At 36.9% G+C, this 19767-nt stretch overlaps 1 protein-coding gene across 1 annotated transcript in view; it reads right to left on the bottom strand.

Annotated features, from left to right (window-relative positions):
* The window catches only part of LOC123566185 (nuclear pore complex protein Nup133-like), a 420170-nt gene that overhangs the window by 256429 nt on the left and 143974 nt on the right, over window positions 1-19767 (bottom strand). The window contains exons 9-11 of the mRNA XM_053549042.1: window positions 15253-15314; window positions 12826-12893; window positions 2687-2766 (exon numbers count right to left, since the gene is read on the bottom strand). Coding sequence (XP_053405017.1) covers window positions 2687-2766; window positions 12826-12893; window positions 15253-15314 — 210 coding nt within the window. The remainder of the gene's footprint in view (window positions 1-2686; window positions 2767-12825; window positions 12894-15252; window positions 15315-19767) is intronic.

The raw sequence follows: 19767 nt of genomic DNA, 5'->3' as shown, positions 1-19767 counted from the left end.
TCTGACCAGTTCAAGAAAGGAACCGTGATCTTATGATGATACAAGTTGTGTGCAAGTCTGGTTAAAATAAAATCATAAATGAACCACTATCGTGCAGACAAGAAATTGTTGACGGATGGACGGACGGACTGACGACGTACGACGGACGAAGGGTGATCACGAAAGCTCACCTTGTCACTATGTGACAGGTGAGCTAAAAATATTGAATAAAACTAGAGCTATCACTAAAGGTGATGAATGTACCCCCCGCATGCACTGACACAGTACATTGCAATTTGACGCACACAAGATTGCATAATTATGTGGACTGTATGTATATAGACTGTATGTTTACAGTATAGTAACAAAAAACAAAGTCCCATAACTATGCAGAATATTTATCTAAAAGAATGTAACATGCACTATGCACAACTAGGGTTGGTACTGATCACTTGTGTGAAGTTTCATTAAATTGTGTGTAAGGGTTTGGTAGATTAGGCACGCACAAGATTGCATATGCAGACTGTATGTACATGGTATGTTAACAAGAAACAAAGTCCCATAACTCTGCAACTTTTGTCGCTGAAAGAACCTATATTGCCCCATGCACAACTACTGTTGTTACTGATCACTTGTGTGAAGTTTCATTAAATTGTGTCAAGGGGATGAGGAGAGATGGTGCGCACAAGATTGTGTCTATTTATATAGTATAGTAACAAAAAAACAAAGTCCCATAACTCTGCAAATTGTTTTTCTGAAAGAACCTAACATGCCCCATGCACAACTACTGTTGTTATTGATCACTTGTGTGAAGTTTCATTAAATTGTGTCAAGGGGATGAGGAGAGATGGTGCGCACAAGATTGTGTCTATGTATATAGTATAGTTACAAAAAAACGAAGTCCCATAACTCTGCAAATTTTTTTTCTAAAAGAACCTAACATGCCCCATGCACAACTACTGTTGGTACTGATCACTTGTGTGAAGTTTCATTAAATTCTGTCAAGGGGATAAGGAGAGATGGTGCGCACAAGATTGCGTCTACGGCCAGACGGCCAGACAGACAGACAGACAACCTGAAACCAGTATACCCCCCCTTACAACTTTGTTGTCGGGGGGTACAATTATCTTTCTAGTTATTGTAGCTTTAAAACATATTATTTCTAACGTAAGTAATATTTTCGTGTTATTTGCATTTATTCAAACAATTTTCACAGCTTAAAATACTTACAGCAGTACCCTTCGTCTGGCATTTTACATGGAAAAATTGTTCAGCATGCTGCTATTATTCTCATGGATATTGTTGAAATGAAAATAAAAAGCCGAAGCTGTGTTCCTTAAATAGACCAGTGTCAACGCTTTTGAATTTTACATTTAGATATATAGGTCACGGGCTTCATTTCCATGGTAACATCAATTCAATTCAAGAAACTACAATTTTCTACTGAAATATGAAAATTTTAGATCTTAGTTTTAGTATATAAGTAACAAATTATCAACGGAAACTGAAAAATAGGTATAACAAATCAAACTGCTAGTCTTTTTATTTGAAATTGGCCGTAACAAGTAACCTTTCACCCAACTATATTCCAAATAACATTGGTTACCATCATCCATTTTCTTACATTCCGCATAACATTTCAATAGAACTACATAAAAGAAGCAAAATATTGATTATTATTCAGAGCGAAAGACTCATAAAAAATATCTCAGCAAATAATGGCCGTTTGGAAATAGTTCAAATAAAGAAAATGCACAGAATTACGTACTTTCAAAATAAAAGCTATTAATTTTGTGCGGTAACTGACATGTAATGTCATGACGTCAATGACGTCATTTTAAGGCAACATTGTTTTGAAGCATTTCTGCGGCAATTTATTCATTATTTCTGCATAATTAAACCATAAAGCATCAGATCGGAGACAGGTTCATGATTTGTTTCCAGAAGAATAGATATACAAACACATTTAGTTTGTTGTAAACGTCGTCGTAAATCGTCACGTTAGCTTCCAGTTGGACATGCGCACATAAAAAAATATTAAGGTAACCTACCTCCTTAAGAGAGCGGACATGCTTTTGGACGCCGACTGCCCTCCCGCCCACAGGTGTTCACACAAGTAGTTTGAAAGTTGTAGCTGTTACTAGTTGTGATTTACAGCCCCAAAATGGAAGAAATTAAAAGAAATCAATTTGGCTCCCTCAGACTTTTGACCTCTGAGGAAGTGACCACAACATCAATAGGGATCTTCCTCTAGCTATTATGTTTAGTCAATGTCTTGAGTTTGAAATCCATATGTTATTCTTTATGAAATCATTTCAATCTCTGGTCACTGTGACCTTGACCTTTGATTTATTACCAACAAAAACAATAGGGATCCTCCTAAAGTAGTGCTTAATTAACCTGTAAAGTCTAAACCCTGTACCTATTATACCTTGGGAAAAATACTCCAGTCAACTACCTAGTCCAGAAACCATTTTCAGTCTCCAAGTCACTGTGACCTAGACCTTTGACCTACTGACCTCAAAAACATCAAGGTTCCTTCTCAAATGGTGCCTAGTCATCCATAAGAGTTAGAAAGCTATAGCTATTATACTTTGTGACTATGAGTCTAGAAACAGAAAATGTTGACAGACAGATGGAAAACACCATTTCATAACACATCTTATTTTTCAAAATGGGCATATAAAAATGTATTTTGGTTACCCACCTGGTATCTCTTTGTGAATTGAAGCACTCTGAAAGCTTCCAATCTAGATGGTGTTCCACTACATTCTGTGGCTATTGTAGCTAAAACATACATATATTAATATAAACAAGTGAATGAAGTATTGCCATGCAACTGGAAGGCACCTAATTTTCTTTAATGCAGAACAGCATAATGAACTGATATATGTCAATGATGTATGAACAATGTTGTACTCTATAATCAATATGTTATAACAAAACACTTGGATTAAAATTTGAATATACAAAAACCTACAGTCGCTGACTGTTTCATAACATCTATAAATATAAACAAGCATGCTAGAATGTCACAATATATGCCCATCATGGCAAATATCTTTACACTAGCACCTGTATTTCATATGGAATTTTTTTTGGCCAATAAAAAAAAGTTATAATGTAAGTTATTTATAGAAACAACAAAGGGAAGTTAATCCTAAAAAAAAAAATTCTATATACTGTGAAATCATTTAAATTCGCTGGCATGAAATTTCGCGCAAATGTGAAAAAGGACTGTTTCGCGCAGGCTTTAATTGGCGCATTTTCAATTTTAGAAATGAAAAATAAAGTTAAAAATAATAATAGCGCGGTCTTTAATTCACGCTTTGGTCCTAGCGCGAAATACGCGAAAATTTGTCCTACGCAAATAAAAATGATTTCACAGTAATAGAAGTCTACACAAATCTCTTTTCTCAGGTAGATATAGGTCAAAATACACCTAAAAATTGGATGTACCACAAAAAAGTGTTCTCAATTTTTCCTTACATCCAGTAATAAACAAGAGGGTCATGATGACCCTGGATTGCTCACCTGAGTAATATGAGCCACATGTTTCAAATGGCAAACTGATGCTAAAATATTAATAAGGTAGGTCAGTAGGTCACATTCATGGTAACTGAGTCAGTTTTAAGATCGGTGTGCAAAACTATACATGTCATTCAAATTTCAAGGCTGTATCTTAACAAGAGGGCCCTGAAGGCCCTGTATCGCTCACCTGAACTATGGACCTAAAGACCAGATCATCAAGATTAACGTTCTGACCAAGTTTCATTAAGATATGGTTATAAATGTGGTCTCTGAAGTGTTAACTAGCTTTCCTTTGATTTGACCTAGTGACCTGGTTTTTGACCCCATATGACCCAGATTCGAACTTGACCTAAAGATAATAAAGATTAACATTCTGACCAAGTTTCATGAAGATAAAATCATAAATGTGGCTTCTAGATTGTTAACAAGCTTTAACTTTGATTTGACCTGGAGACCTTGTTTTTGACCCCACTTGACCAAGATTGGAACCTGACCTTTAGATCATTAAGATTAACATTCTGACCAAGTTTAATTAAGATATTGCCATAAATGTGGCCTCTAGAGAGTTAACTAGCTTTTCCTTTGATTTGACCTAGTGACCTAGTTTTGACCCCACATGACCCAGATTCGAACTTGACCTAAAGATCATCAAGGTTAGCATTCTGACCAAGATTCATGAAGATACAGTCATAAATGTGACCTCTAGAGTGTTAACAAGTTTTTCCATTGATTTTTTCACCTGGTGACCTAGTTTTTGATCCCACATGATCCAGATTCAAACTTGACCTAGAGGTCATCAAGACAAACATTCTGATTAAGTTTCATAGAGATATAGCCATGAATGTGGCCTCTAGAGTGTTGACAAGCTTTTCCTTTGATTAGACCTGGTGACCTAGTTTTTGACCCAAGATGACCCAATATCAAACTCGTCCAAGATTTTATTGAGGGTAACATTCTGACCAAGTTTCATTAAGATTGGGCTAAAATTGTGAACTCTAGAGTGTTAACAGCCAAATTGTTGACGACGGATGAAGGACACAGGGCGCTCAAAAAAGCTCACCTTGAGCACTTCGTGCTCCGGTGAGCTAAAAAACAAGAACGCAGGTCAGTAAGACAAGGTCTCAGTCAAGTGATCCCTAATCGCTTGGGGTCATCAGGTAATTATAATTAAACAGTCTAGGAAATATGACCTGATAATTTTTGAAGTATTTTTTCCTATTAACTCATAATTATAACAAGTGACCACCAGGGTGGGGCCTCTTTTCACCCAAGGGGCATAATTTGAACAAACTTGTTAGAGATCCACCAGACAATGCTATATACCAAATATCAAAGGCCTAGGCCTTGAACTTTCAGACAAGAAGATCTTTAATTTTTTTTTCCTATGTAAGTCTATGTTAATCTTGGTAGCCTCACAGCAGGGCCTCTTTTTCACCCTAGGAACATAATTTGAATGAATCTAGTAGAGAAACACTGGGAAAGGCAACATACTTAATATCGAAAGCCTAGGCCTTGCAGTTTCAGGCAAGAAGATTTTTAAATTTTTTTTCCTATATAAATCTATGTAAAAATTGAGACCCCCTGGGCAGGGCCTTTTTTTTTCACCCCAGGGGCATAATTTGAACAATTGTGGTAGAGGACCACAAGGCAATGCTACATACAAAATATCAAAGGCCTAGGTCTTGTGGTTTTAGACAAGAAGATTTTTAAAGTTTTTTACTATATAAGTCTATGTAAAACTTGAGACCCCCAGGGGCAGGGCCTCTTTTCACCCCAGGGTTATAATTCGAGGTTTTTATATCCGAGAAATTGTAAACAAGAGGGTCATGATGACCCTGAATCGCTCACCTGAGTAATATGAGCCACATGTTTAAAATGGCACACTGATGCTAAAATATTACAAACAAATTCGTTGAATTGGTATCCCCCGCTGAAAGGGTTTATGGTGAGGAACGGCAAAACAGTATATCCAGCAAAAGGTTAAGGATGTTAATAAGAGGCAAACAATTTCATTAGTCAAAATCAATTTAACAGAAAATGAATGCTATTTCTTCGTGCGGGGGAGGGGGGTGGAGGGGCAGCGGGGGTGACTGTGTGAGGGTACAAAACATCATATGTTGATTATAAATACTGATGGAAAATTAAAAATGTAAAAAAAAACAAGAGATCACAGAGTGATCTTGGCGCCCACCATTGAGCCATTTTTTATTGTTCCAAATTTCAAGACTAGCTCAAGGTCAAATTTCATTTCAGTACACATCACTGTGCATGTGGTCCAAATTTGAAAGCTGTAGCTTGAGAAATGTGAAAGTAGGTCACAAGATCAATTTCAAGGTCAAAGTTCATTTCGGTATACAAAACTATGCATGTGCTTCAAATTTGAAGCCTGTAGCTTGTGAAATGTGAAAATAGGTCACTAGGTCAATTTCAAGATCAAAAATTATTTCGGTACACAAAACTATGCATGTGGTCCAAATTTGAAGGCTGTAACTTGAGAAATGTGAAAGTAAGTCACTAGGTCAAAATCAAGGTCAAATTTCATTTCGGAACACAAAACTATGCATGTGGTCCAAATTTGAAGCCTGTACCTTCAAAAATGTGAAAGTAGGTCACTAGGTCAATGTCAAGGTCAAAGTTTTTTCGGTACAAAAAACTATGCATGTGGTTCAAATCTGAAGGTTGTAGCTACAAAAATATGAAAGAAGGTCACGAGGTCAAAATCAAGGTCAACTCATGTCAATGTTCATCTTGCCACTCAAAACTATACATGTGGTCCAAATTTGAATGTTGTAGGTTATTGACAAGAAGATTTTAAAAGCTTTTCCCTATACAAGTCTATATGAACCATGTGACCCCCGGGGGCGGGGCCATATTTGACCCTAGTGGGATAATTTGGACAAACTTGGTAGAGAACCACTAGATGATGCTACATAACAAATATCAAAGCCCTAGGCTTTGTGGTTTGGACAAGAAGATTTTCAGTTTTTCCCTATATAAGTCTATATAAACCATGTGACCCCCAGGGCGGGGCCATATTTGATCCTAGGGGGATAATTTGAATAATCTTAGTAGAAGACCACTAGATGATGTCACATGCAAAATATCAAAGCCCTAGGCCCTATTGTTTTGGACAAGAGGTTTTTCAAAACTTTTCCCTATATAAGTCTATATAAACCATGTGACCCAGGGATGGGGCCATATTTAACCCCAGGAATATAATTTGAATTATCTTGGTAGAGGACCACTAGATGATGCTTCATACCAAATATCAAACCCCTAGGCTCTGTGGTTTTGGACATGAAGATTTTCAAAAATTTTCCCTATATAAATCTATGTTAATTATAAAAATACACAACGGGCCATAACTCACTCAATAATTGTTGAACCAGTCTGATTTTCAGGGGGACACAACTAGAGTACCAATACATCATTCTGACAAAGTTTGGTCAAAATTCCCCCAGTAGTTTCTGAGGAGATGCGATAACAAGAAATTGTTAACGGACGAACGGAATGACGGATGGACGGACCATGGACGCAGATTTATTTGAATAGCCCACCATCTGATGATGGTGGGCTAAAAATGGGTGGGGGGGGGAGGGGAGAGGGGGCAGGGCGATGCAAGCTTGGGGTGGTGCGCATGACTTGGTGGAGGAGTGAGGTGGGGGAATGGTATAACTTTGCATGTTGATAAATATTCATGGAAGGTTTGAAAACAAGAGGGTCATGATGACCCTGGATCGCTCACCTGAGTAATATGAGCTACATGTTTCAAATGTCAAACTGATGATAAAATATTAAGAAAGTCAGTAGGTCACATTCATGGTCAATGAAATTCAGTTTTATGATTTATGTGCAAAACTGTGTATGTCATCAAAATTTCAAGGCTATATCTTAAAAAACAAGAAAGCAGGTCAGTAGGTCAAGGTCACAGTCAAGTGACATCATATTACTTGGGGTCATCAGGTAATTATAATTAAATAGTCTTGGAAATCTAATTATAAGAGCTAATAACTCTGGTACCTACGATTGGATCTGATTTGTCATGGAATCCAAGATTTATTGTTGTTGAAGATATTTTGGAAGTTTGTATCAAACAAGAGGGCCATGATGGCCCTATATCGCTCACCCGTTGTCATTGCACTTGAGGACAAGAAGGTCCTCAGAAAAAATATCTAAGTCCAAAAGACAGGAACAACAAAGGAAAGAAATTTAACCAAAAAGAAAAAAAAATTCTTACAAGGTACAGATATGTCGAAATACACCTAAAAATTAGAGGTATCCTCCATGTTGTACCACAGAAAAGTGGTCTCAGTTTTTCCCTACGGCCAATAATAACAAGAGCTGTCTCCATAGGATGACACATGCCCCCGATGGCACTTTAAATGAATAGTTATGGCCGATGTTCGAGTTTAGGACCTTTGACCTACGGAGCTGGGTCTTGTGCGCGACACGTTGTCTTACTGTGTCACACATTTATGCGTAGTTATTTTAAAATCCATGCATGAATGACAAAGATATGGACCGGACACGCCCATCAATGCACTATCATGAAAAAAGACCTTTCACATCTAAGTGTGACCTTGACCTTTGAGCTACGGACCTGGGTCTTGCCCATGACACGTCGTCTTACTGTGGTACACATTCATGCCAAGTTATTTGAAAATCCATCCATCGATGACAAAGATATGGACCGGACACGCCCATCAATGCACTATCCCTTAATGTCTAAGTGTGACCTTGACCTTTAAGATACGGACCTGGGTCTTGCCCGCGACACGTCGTCTTACTGTGGTACACATTCATGCCAAGTTATTTGAAAATCCATCCATCGATGACAAAGATATGGACCGGACACGCCCATCAATGCACTATCCCTTAATGTCTAAGTGTGACCTTGACCTTTGAGCTACGGACCTGGGTCTTGCGCGCGACACATCGTCTTACTGTGGTACACATTCATGCCAAGTTATTTGAAAATCCATCCATCGATGACAAAGATATGGACCGGACACGCCCATCAATGCAATAACCTTTAATGTCTAAGTGTGACCTTGACCTTTGAGGTACGGACCTGGGTCTTGCGTGCGACACGTTGCCTTACTGTAGTACACATTCATGCCAAGTTATTTGAAAATCCATCCATCGATGACAAAGATATGGACCGGACACGAAAAATGTGGACAGACCGACAGACAGACGGTTCAAAAACTATATGCCTCCCTTCGGGGGCATAAAAAAAGTTACTAAAATAAGCTATTTATAGTAACGTAAAAGGGAAGTAATTAAAAAGAAAATTAATGAAAGTGAACAAAAAAAGGATCAGCTAAATAAATCTGTTGACATAAATGAAATTTCAGATCAGTATCTTCATTAGTTACGGAGATATACCCATTTTAATTTGAAACAAAGGGAGGTAATTTGACATAAAATCAGTCCATAGTTATCTACCCTGATTGGCTCAGTCCAACTAATGACAATAATTAAATTTCAAATAAGTCCTATAAGTACTTCCAGATATAAATTCATTTTGATTACAATAAGGGGAGGTAATAAGATATAAAATAACTCTGGAACCTACGATTGGATCTGATTTGTCATGGAATCCAAAATTTATTGTTGTTGAAGATATTTTGGAAGTTTGTATCAAATCAAACCATAAATGAAGTCTCTATATGGCTGCGAAAACCAAAATAGCCAATTTTGGATATTAAAGGGGCCATAACTCTGGAACCCATGACGGAATCTGGCCAGTTCAAGAAAGGAACCAAGACCTTGTGATGATACAAGTTTTGTGCAAGTTTGATTAAAATCAAATCATAAATGAAGCTGCTATTGTGCAGACAAGGTCAAAATAGCTCATTTTGGCCTTTCAGGGACCATAACTCTGGAACCCATTAAGGAATCTTGCCGGTTCAACAAAGGAACTAAGATCTTATGGCAACACAAGTTTTGTGCAAGTTTGATAAAATTCAAATCTGACCAGTTCAAGAAAGGAACCAAGACCTTGTGATGATACAAGTTTTGTGCAAGTTTGATTAAAATCAAATCATAAAGGAAGCTGCTATTGTGCAGACAAGGTCAAAATAGCTAATTCTGGCCCTTTCAGGGATCATCACTCTGGAACCCATAATGGAATCTAGCCAGTTCAAGAAAGGAACCAAGATCTCATAGTGATATAAGTTGTGTGCAAGATTGGTTAAAATAAAATCATAAATGAAGCTGCTATTGTGCAGACAATGTCAAAATAGCTAATTCTGGTCCTTTCAGGGGCCATAACTTTGGAACCCATAATGGAATCTGGCCAGTTCAAGAAAGGAACCATGATTTTATGGTGATACAAGTTGTGTGCAAGTTTGGTAAAAATCAAATTATAAATAAAGCTGCTATTGAGCAGACAAGGCCAAAATAGCTGATTTTGGCCCTTTCAGGGGCCATAACTCTGGAACCCATAATGGGATCTGGCCACTTCAAGAAAGGAACCGAAATCTTAGGGTGATACAAGTTGTGTGCAAGTTTGGTTAAAATAAAATCATAAATGAAACCACTATCGTGCAGACAAGAAATTGTTGACGGACGCACGAGACGCACGCACGGACGGACTGACGAAAGCTCACCTTGTCACTATGTGACAGGTGAGATAAAAAGGCTGATTTTTGCTAATTCAAGCGCCATAACTCCGAGATGCCTAGAGTGATTTGGCTAGTTATGGAACTTGGCCGAGGTCTCATGGTCAACACATTTTGTTCAAGTTTGGTGAAAATCGGATGAGAAATGTTTGACTTAGAGTGCGGACAAGCTTTGTGACAGACACACACACACACACAGACTGGAGTAAATCAATATGTCTCCCACACCACTGTGTGGTGGGAGACATAAATAAAATCATAAATGAAACCACTATCGTGCAGACAAGAAATTGTTGACGGACGGACGGACACACAGACGACGGACAAAGGGTGATCACAAAAGCTCTCCTTGTCACTATGTGACAGGTGAGCTAAAAATTAAAAAGGAATGAAAAAAATCTTTTTTTTTTTTTGGGGGGGGGGGGGGGGGAAGGGGGTGTGACCAAGGCAAGGTGGTGACCAGGTGTGGGTACACAACTTCACATGTTTATAATAAATGTTCATGGAAAAGAATGAAAGACGTTTAATGAAATTCTACCAGTTGGTTGGTTTGTTATGTACAAATCTGTAGATTTTTAAACAATTAAAGGGCAATAACTCTAAGGAAAATTGACCAATTAAAAAAAAAAAAAAAGGACAGGCATCATCAAAGTATGTTGGTTCATATTTATTTCAAGTTTCATGATTGAATTCTACCAGCTTGTTACTGAGAAATTGCAGTAGACTTGGATTTTTCATTAAATCAAGGGCAATAACTTAAGGGAAATTGACCAATAAAAAAAAAAATACTTCAGGGGCATCATCATAGTATGTTGGTGCATGTTTATTTCAAATTTATGAAATTCTACATGATAGTTACTGAGAAATGGCTGCGGACGGACATTTTTCATTAAATCAAGGGCAATAACTCTAAGGAAAATTGATAAATAAAAAAAAACGACGGGCATCATCGCAGTATATTGGTTCATGTTTATTTCAAGTTTCATGAAATTCTACCAGGTAGTTACTGAGATAAGGCTGCGGATGGACGCACGTACGAACACACGGATGCACAGATGTGACGGACGAACAACACCATTTCAATACCCACCTCCTGATTTCATCGGCAGGGGATAATAAAGTAGGTCAGTAGGTCATATTCATGGTCACTGAAAGTCAGTTTTAAGGTTCTTGTCTTTTGAAACCACCCCTTGGGTGAATTTTTGTGTTAGTATTTTATGCCACATATACCTTGGTTAATCATATACAATATACCAAACTATTCATAATAAGTAGAAGAAACTTTCAAGACTGGTTGTATTTAATTGAACAGCACATTTTCTCCTACATCACATGTACTTTGACTGCTCTTGTTCTAATTCGTAGAAGATATCAAGCTTCTTTTTCAAAAGTATTTTGTCATTACTTTTATGATTATTGTGTGTCTTACATATATCTCCAGGTACTCGGGGAGTTGAGTGTTACAAACAATGTGCATTTTAAAAAAATACAAAAGTTGCAAAATGAAAGTGAAAGTAGAGCTGTCAAAATGACCAAAACTGCAATATTTCAAAATATATACCACTTGATCAGTTTTCATTTCCCGGAGTACCTAGGTAAATATGATAGACACATAACAGAAACAAATTTAGAGAAAAAATATGTTTGAAAAAGAAGTTTGATATTTTCTCCAAAATAGAATGTGGACAATCGAGGTACATGTGTTGTAAGACAAAATACATGTTACCGAACAAAGTGACCTTTACAGAAAGTATTTTCTACCCCTTCTGAACAATTCTGTATATATATGTTATGAATATTACGGTTATGTCAGGTATGCTTCATACCAAATATCAAAGGCCTAGATCTTGTGGTTTTAGACAAGAAGACATAAGTTTCTTCCTATATAAGCCTATGTAAAACTTGTGACCCCTGGGGCGGGGACTTTTTTCACCCCAGGGGCACAATTTGAATAATCTTCATAGAAGACCATCAGATGATGTCACATGCCAAATATCAAGGCTCTACACCTTGCAGTTTTGGACAAGAAGATTTTTAAAGTTTTTCCTTTCGGTTGCCCTGGCAAACAGAGTTCTGCATGGAATTCAATTCTTTGAACAATTTTGAAAGATCATTCCTCTGAAGTTTGGTGTAATTCTGCCCAGTGGTTTTCAAGAAGAAGATTTTTTTTAGAAATTGTTGATGGACGCACGTCGCACGTCGCACGACGGACGATGGACATTGAGCAGTCAGGTGAGCTAAAACGTTCCAGCTTTTAATAAGTCGAGTGTACATAAAAATTACAAATCGTCATTTAATCTATATCAAGGAGCAGAGGAAGTCAATGTTTAATTAAACACACTGCAAACACAAAAGTTATCATATCATTCTAAATCAAACAGTTATGTCTGTTTGTCCTAAAATTAAACTATCCTATAGTTATTACAGAGACACTAAACATAGCCGTTTTTTGTAAATATAGCCGTTTCCATTTAATATGTTAGGGAAGGTTTGTGTATTCATGAGATCTGCCTGATTTGCATTATACTAATGGTTAATATTTATATGAAGATTAATGTTCGCGAGGTGAGGGACCTCGCTAAATATAGTGAAAATTAAACCCTCGTGAAAATTTCTGCTTTTCAAGTAGCATATTTGACTTACCTAGGGCACAATGTGTATTAACCAACCAGGGTAGAGAGTATCTTACCTAGAGCGTAATGAACAACTGGTTCCATTTCAGTATCAAATCCTGCTCCTAGCACAACAATACCATCTCTGAAAGCAATGGACGAATCCAAAACTGTCAATCATTAATGTTGATATAAAACAGACTGTCCAATCGGGACTGTCAAATACAATTGACCTAGTTTACACAATAGACCACGTGTGTTTTGTTTGTGATACCGCTTGTGAGCACTTGACCTTTGTATGAATAGAACAAGTGAATGAAGTATTGCCATGCAATACAAAGTCCCCTACTGGAAGGCACCTAATTTTCTCTACTGCTGCATAACATAATGAACTGATATCTGTCAATAGTGTATAAACAATATTGTACTATACAATATGTTATAAATTAAACACTTGGATTAAAATTTGTATATATAAAACCCTGTAGTTGTTTTCATATAGCATTTTTTTTTGACCGATTATCAAAAAGGTATCATATAAGTTATTTATAGTAAAGAAAAAAAAAAAAAATTAGAAATGTGTCCATGGGACACATATGCCCCGACTATATGACAAAGGACACAGATCAACTTTGGGGAAACAATATGTTGCTGTTAAAACAAGAGGGCCATGAAGGCCCTGTATCGCTCACCTGACCTATGGACCTAAAATTCATCAAGATTAACATTCTGACCAAGTTTCATTAAGATATGGTCATAAATATGACCTCTAAAGTGTTAACTAGCTATACATTTGATTTGACACCGTGCCCTAGTTTTTGAGCCGACATGACCCAGATTCGAACTTGACCTAAAGATCATCAAGTTTAACATTCAGACTAAGTTTCATGAAGATACAGTCATAAATGTGGCCTCTAGAGTATTAACAAGCTTTTCCTTTGATTTGACCTAGTGACCTAGTTTTTGACCCACCTGACCCAGATTTACATTTGACCTAAAGATCATCAAGATTAACATTCTGACCAAGTTTCATTAAGATATGGTCATAAATGTGGCCTCTAAAGTGTTAACTAGCTTTTCCTTTAATTTGACTGAGTGACCTAGTTTTTGACCTGACATTATCCAGATTCGAACCTGTCCTAAAGATCATCAAGTTTAACATTCTAACTAAGTTTCATGAAGATAGAGTCATAAATATGGCTTCTAGTGTGTTAACAAGCTTTTCCTTTGATTTGACCTGGTGACCTAGTTTTTGATTCTACCTAACCCAGATTTGAACTTGAGCTATAGATCATCAAGATGAACATTTTGACCAAGTTTCATAAAGATATGGTCATAAATGTGGCCTCTACAGTGTAAACTAGCTTTTCCTTTGATCTGATCTAGTGACCTAGTTTTTGATCCTACATGACCCAGATTCAAACTGGATCTTAAGATCATCAATATCAACATTTCTGACCAAGTTTCATGAAGATATATCATAAATGCGGCCACTACAGTGTTAACAAGCTTTTCCTTTGATCTGACCTGGTGACCTAGTTTTTGACCCCAGATGACCCAATATTGAATTCGTCCAAGACTTTATTAAGGATAACACTCTGATCAAGTTTCATTAAGATTGGGCCAAAATTGTGACCTCTAGAGTGTTAACAAGCTTTTCCTTTGATTTGACCTGGTGACCTAGTTTTTGACCCCAGATGACCCATTATCGAACTCGTCCAAGATTTTATTAAGGGTTACATTCTCACCAAGATTCATCATGATTGGGCCAACATTGTGACCTCTGGAGTGTTAACAAAGCTTTTCCTTTGATTTGACCTGGTGACCTAGTTTTTGAGGGTAACTAAAATTTTATTGAGGGTAACATTCTGACCAAGTTTCATTAGGACTGGGCCAAAAATGTCACCTCTAGAGTGTTAACAGTCAAATTGTTGATTACGGACGGACGACAATGGACGCAGGGCGATCACAAAAGCTCACCTTTGAGCACTTGCTAAAAAAAAAAATGCAAACAATAACCATATATAATGTACATATAAACATATATGCTTTCTTGAGATTTTTAGATACCTGTCCATGGTGACTCTAGGTCAAATACTTTTGGAGCTACACGCGACACAACATTAAAATGACCAATTTTTAACTAAGTCTGGGGCCATAACTCCTACACGACTGAATGAATCCGGACGCCAAACCCCAGGTGCACAACTACACATGCCGACCAACATTCCTGTAAAGTTTTGTGACTCTACATCAAATACTTTTGGAGCTAGGCGCGACACAACATTCTCGGAAGGACGGACGGACAAGGGCAAATCTATATGCCCTCCCACCCCCCCCACCCTACCAAAGTGGGGGCATAAAAATTCTATATACAGAAAACAGAACCTATAGGCGACTAAAATGTAAACAGGTACTTTTATCACTTACTGATACATGTGTGTGACCTATTCCCTGTCTTAAACATACCCTAGTGGTTAACAATTTCTATATGAAATATTCACCTTGTCAAATGCATGTCTAACATCCAAGTAGTGAGCTGAGTCATTTGTATAGCATCTTTGTCCTGTGGATAACAAACAAGATCTAAAACATTTATACATAAACTATCTCAGATTTGAATGATAAGGCATAAAAAAAAAAATTGTTTCCGGTAACATGCTCAAAAAAATTAGGGGGCAGGCAGGTCGGAATTTTTTCTCTTTTTTTTTGGATTTTTTTTTTATTAAGGTAGACTTTTCAGAAATTATTTTTGTGTCAAAAAATGAATACAAACAAGGGGATTATACCTTAAGAGCATCAGTAAGTTGATTTCTAACATCACTGTTTAAAGCATAAAACGTGCAGTTTTGCAACTTTTTGTTAAAAAGTTGAAAAAAATATTCTCCAAGGCCATAAAAACATTTAAGGTTTGGCCAAAAATTTAGGGTAGATCAGGATACCGGAAACAAACAATTTTTTTTTACCCCTAAATACCATAGTATTTTGCTTCAATTTTCTTTTTTGCTCAGTAGTTAATATGGTCCATCTTGGAAAAGCTATTCTTAAATTCATCTAAATTCATTAACCCTTCTCAATTATAATATTTACTAAAAGCCTTCATTCTTAGCCAGTTTCTCTATGGCCTTTAAGCATTTAACATTGATATATCTCCACTGTCATTTACAGAAGCAAAAAATCTAGAAACTTTTTAGCATTTTAGTATAGTCAGGCCTGGTTACCTGTACATTCATTCCTTCTGTCTTTGTATAAAATTTGTTGTTTATCTGAAGATTTTTTATCTTGAATATTTAATCATTTCCAGGGTTAGAATTTAACAGTTTTTTTGCACTTGCAAATTTTTGCGAGTACAAAAAATTTCAACTCCCAATTTATCAACTTAAGTCGCAATTTTGTTCATTCGTTTTGGGCAAAAAACAAAGCTCTGTCCTCCATAACAGTATGTAAGGCCTAACTATAGTAAAGGAACCAGCATGGGAGACATCTGGTCTAGTCGCATAATAGCAGACAGGTTTTTCAACAGTAATTTTTCACTTGGCATGGCCACAGAGGTCTAAATTAAAGCTTGTTTCTGTTAAAATTTCATTGTGGATGTATTTTTGACATTTTGGTAGAAAAAATGGGATAGGAGGTTGTATTTGCTGAAGTGAAACTCAATTTTAGTTTGAGTAGTACTTCCAGGTCACAGCAGATGTGATTTTGATATGATTTTACAGCAAGCAAATCTCTCTTAGAAGATACAGGACCCCTACTTTTCTGTTCATTTTATATCAGTTTTATCATAACTCATTAAAATGAGGTAAGGATTTGTTCTCTGAAATGGGTCTATAGTCTGTCCCACCTAATTTTGGACCTCCGATAATTTACTTATACTGTATATAAAATTGTCAAAAATCACATCGTTAATACCAGATGGTTAATATCTCTAGGCACCTTTTTCATTTTTTTGAAAAAATGTAAAATGAAGTTAAAAATCAAGATTTTATGTTTTTCCCCATAGACTTGCATTGTAAAATGACGCGACGTCTATTTCAAGATGGCGGCGTCCATACAAACGTCATTTGGGGGTTTGCTCACAGTTAGCGACGTCAAATATTTTTATTGTTGAATAACAGAAATGGAAAATTAAAACAAACTCTGTCCAAAACTTGTAATATTTTCTTGTACGGAAGACCCTGAATTAACATTTTACTTCAAATTAAAGTTATTTCCGTTTCAGGTTTTCAGTTTTTTTTCTGAAAATTTGTCTGTACTTACTCGCTCGCATTGACGTAAAATAAATACATGTCTCAAGTCAAGTGCGTATCATTGTTTCAGCCGTTCTATGTAATAGAGGTGGGGACAGCGGAGATGCGCGCAACCCATTTAACTCATTTTCATTATTGGTTACTGTTGTTTATAATCGTATCAAAGGTTCGGATGATAAACGTCTGTTAAAATGTTGTTTTTTAATAGCATGAATACATGTTTGTGTACTGACTTGTGCTCACTATTTTTGTGACCGTTCGATCAAGGTAAAACATTATTCCTCAATGCAATTAATGATTTAAAATATATATATTTCAATTTGAGACAACCGCCTATATAACGGACTACGTTAAACAAATTAATAATTGCCTTTATTTTTTATAACATAATACCAGTTTTTCAATTCCATCCTCGCGTCTTTATTTCCCATGCTCGACCGTTCGGTGAAATCCAAAGTGGCAGGTTAAAACATTTTTGTGCTATTGATAGGCATGGTAGACCTATAGACAAAATAAAAATATGAGCCGCGCTATGAGAAATCCAACATATTGCATTTGCGACCAGCATCCGCGCAATCTGGTCAACTGCCTACTGCAATTAGAGAGACCGTTAGCGAACAGCATGGATCCTGACTAGATTGCGCGGATGCTGGTCGCAAATGCACCATGTTGGTTTTCTCATGGCGCGGCTCATATGACCTTTGGAAAGGGTATTTTGTTCTTCAGCTAGATAAAAGAAGCATGTTCAAGCGCGTCAGTTACTTCATTTTCGATTATATAAAACACGTGTTTTTGTTTTTTGTTTTTTTTTTCACCAAGAAGTACGTATACGAAACATTTACTTCTATTACAAACGGGGCAGTACATAACTATATTGAAAATTCAACCAAAAAACACGTTGAACGCAGAACAACAACAAAAAAAAAAAAAAAAAAAAACAAAAAAAAAAAAAAAAAAAAAAACAAACAAAAAAAAACAAAAAAACAGTTATTCCTTAAAAAATTATTTGTAGCAATTCAAACTACGTAGATATTCAGTCGAAAAATTCGTACTTGCATGAACTTTACCTTACTGTGTATAACTAGCTTATCTACGCATCAAGATCATTACAAAAATATACTCTGGCAAAAATGATGGTATCAATTGCCACAACTTGTAACTAATGCAACATAGTATACACGGAATATCACTGCGGTCATGTATAAGTCGTGATATAGTCACATGCCAAATTAATTTCATTTTAGTTAAGTTGTTACCAAAATTTTGTGAAGTTGTATACTATACCATTATTCGACAATTTACATGCTGATAATTCTCTGTTACAATTACTAATATGCCTATCCAGTAATTCAATGGCCAGATTCATTTTGTTGACTTTTTCCTAGGAATCTACATTATCTAGGATGGTTTTCTACGGTGTTCCGTTTGGAAAATCGTGACTTTTTATTTAATACTAAACCGAAATGCACGATGGTACGATGACGAAAACGCGATGGCGCGATGATGAAACAACGATGATACGATGGTGAAAACGTGATGGCACGATGATGAAATCGAGATGGTGCGATGGTACGATGGTGAAACGTCGATGTAATATTGCGTTTTCATCATCGTACCATCGCGTTTTCACAATCGTATCATCGTACCATTGCATTTTCATCAGCGTACCATCGCGTTTTCATCATCGTGTCATCGCGTTTTCGTCATCATACCATCGCGTTATCACCTTCGTACCATCGCGTTATCACCAGCGTACCATCGCATTTCCACCATCGTGCCATCGCCTTCCGGTGGTCATGCGCAGTGGTACAGTATATGTGTCAGTAAAATACAGGCTTGATACAATCTCATTTTCACATTGCACTATGTACCTTCTACATCCTGACAAGAATAAGCTGAGTTTGAATAATACCATGTGACTATTACACCCAGCTTTTAATTTATTTTCATGCATACATAAAATACATAGGACGTGGCCTTGAAGAGTTTACAGTTGTAATAAACTGAGCACTGAACATTTTTAAAACATTTTGCAAAACAGCAGAATCTAAATGGTAAATTTCGTCTCACAAAATACATTGAGATACATTCTATTCTATCTATTTTTGACAAAAATACAAGTGTACGGAACTACGTATTTGAAAACGCGATGGTACGATGGTGAAAACGCGGTGGTACGATGGTGACACCACGAGGGTACGATGATGATAATGCGATGGCACGATGGTGAAAACGAGATGGCACGATGGTGAAAACGCGGTGGTACGATTGTACGATGGTGAAACCACGATGGTATGATGATGATAACGCGATGGCACGATGGTGAAAACGCGATGGCACGATGGTACGCTGATGAAAACGCAATGGCACGATGGTGCGATGGTGAAAACGCGATGGTACGATGATGAATACGCGTTATTACATCGACATTTCACCATCGTACCATCGAGATTTCATCATCGTGTCATCGCATTTTCACCATCGTACCATCGTTGTTTCATCATCGTGCCATCGCGTTTTTGTCATCGTACCATCATGCATCGCGGTTAAGTATTAAAAAAAGAGTCACGACTGTCCAAACGGAACACCGTAGTTTTTTATCTGAAAACATTATGAGCCTGTTGGCACACATACCCTCTTAACATATTTATTTCTGTTTTCTTTGGGGTATGAAATGGTGATCTCTGGTGCATTTATTAGTGGGTGTACTCCCCTCATTTTAGTGGGGTCAGGGGTCTCTGCCCTGGAAATCTTTGAAATACAGACATAAAA

This window comes from Mercenaria mercenaria, chromosome 1, assembly GCF_021730395.1.
Source record: "Mercenaria mercenaria strain notata chromosome 1, MADL_Memer_1, whole genome shotgun sequence".
Classification (NCBI taxonomy): Eukaryota; Metazoa; Mollusca; class Bivalvia; order Venerida; family Veneridae; genus Mercenaria; species Mercenaria mercenaria.
The sequence above is the reverse complement of the archived record's forward strand: the minus strand, read 5'-3'. Positions and strand labels throughout refer to the sequence as shown.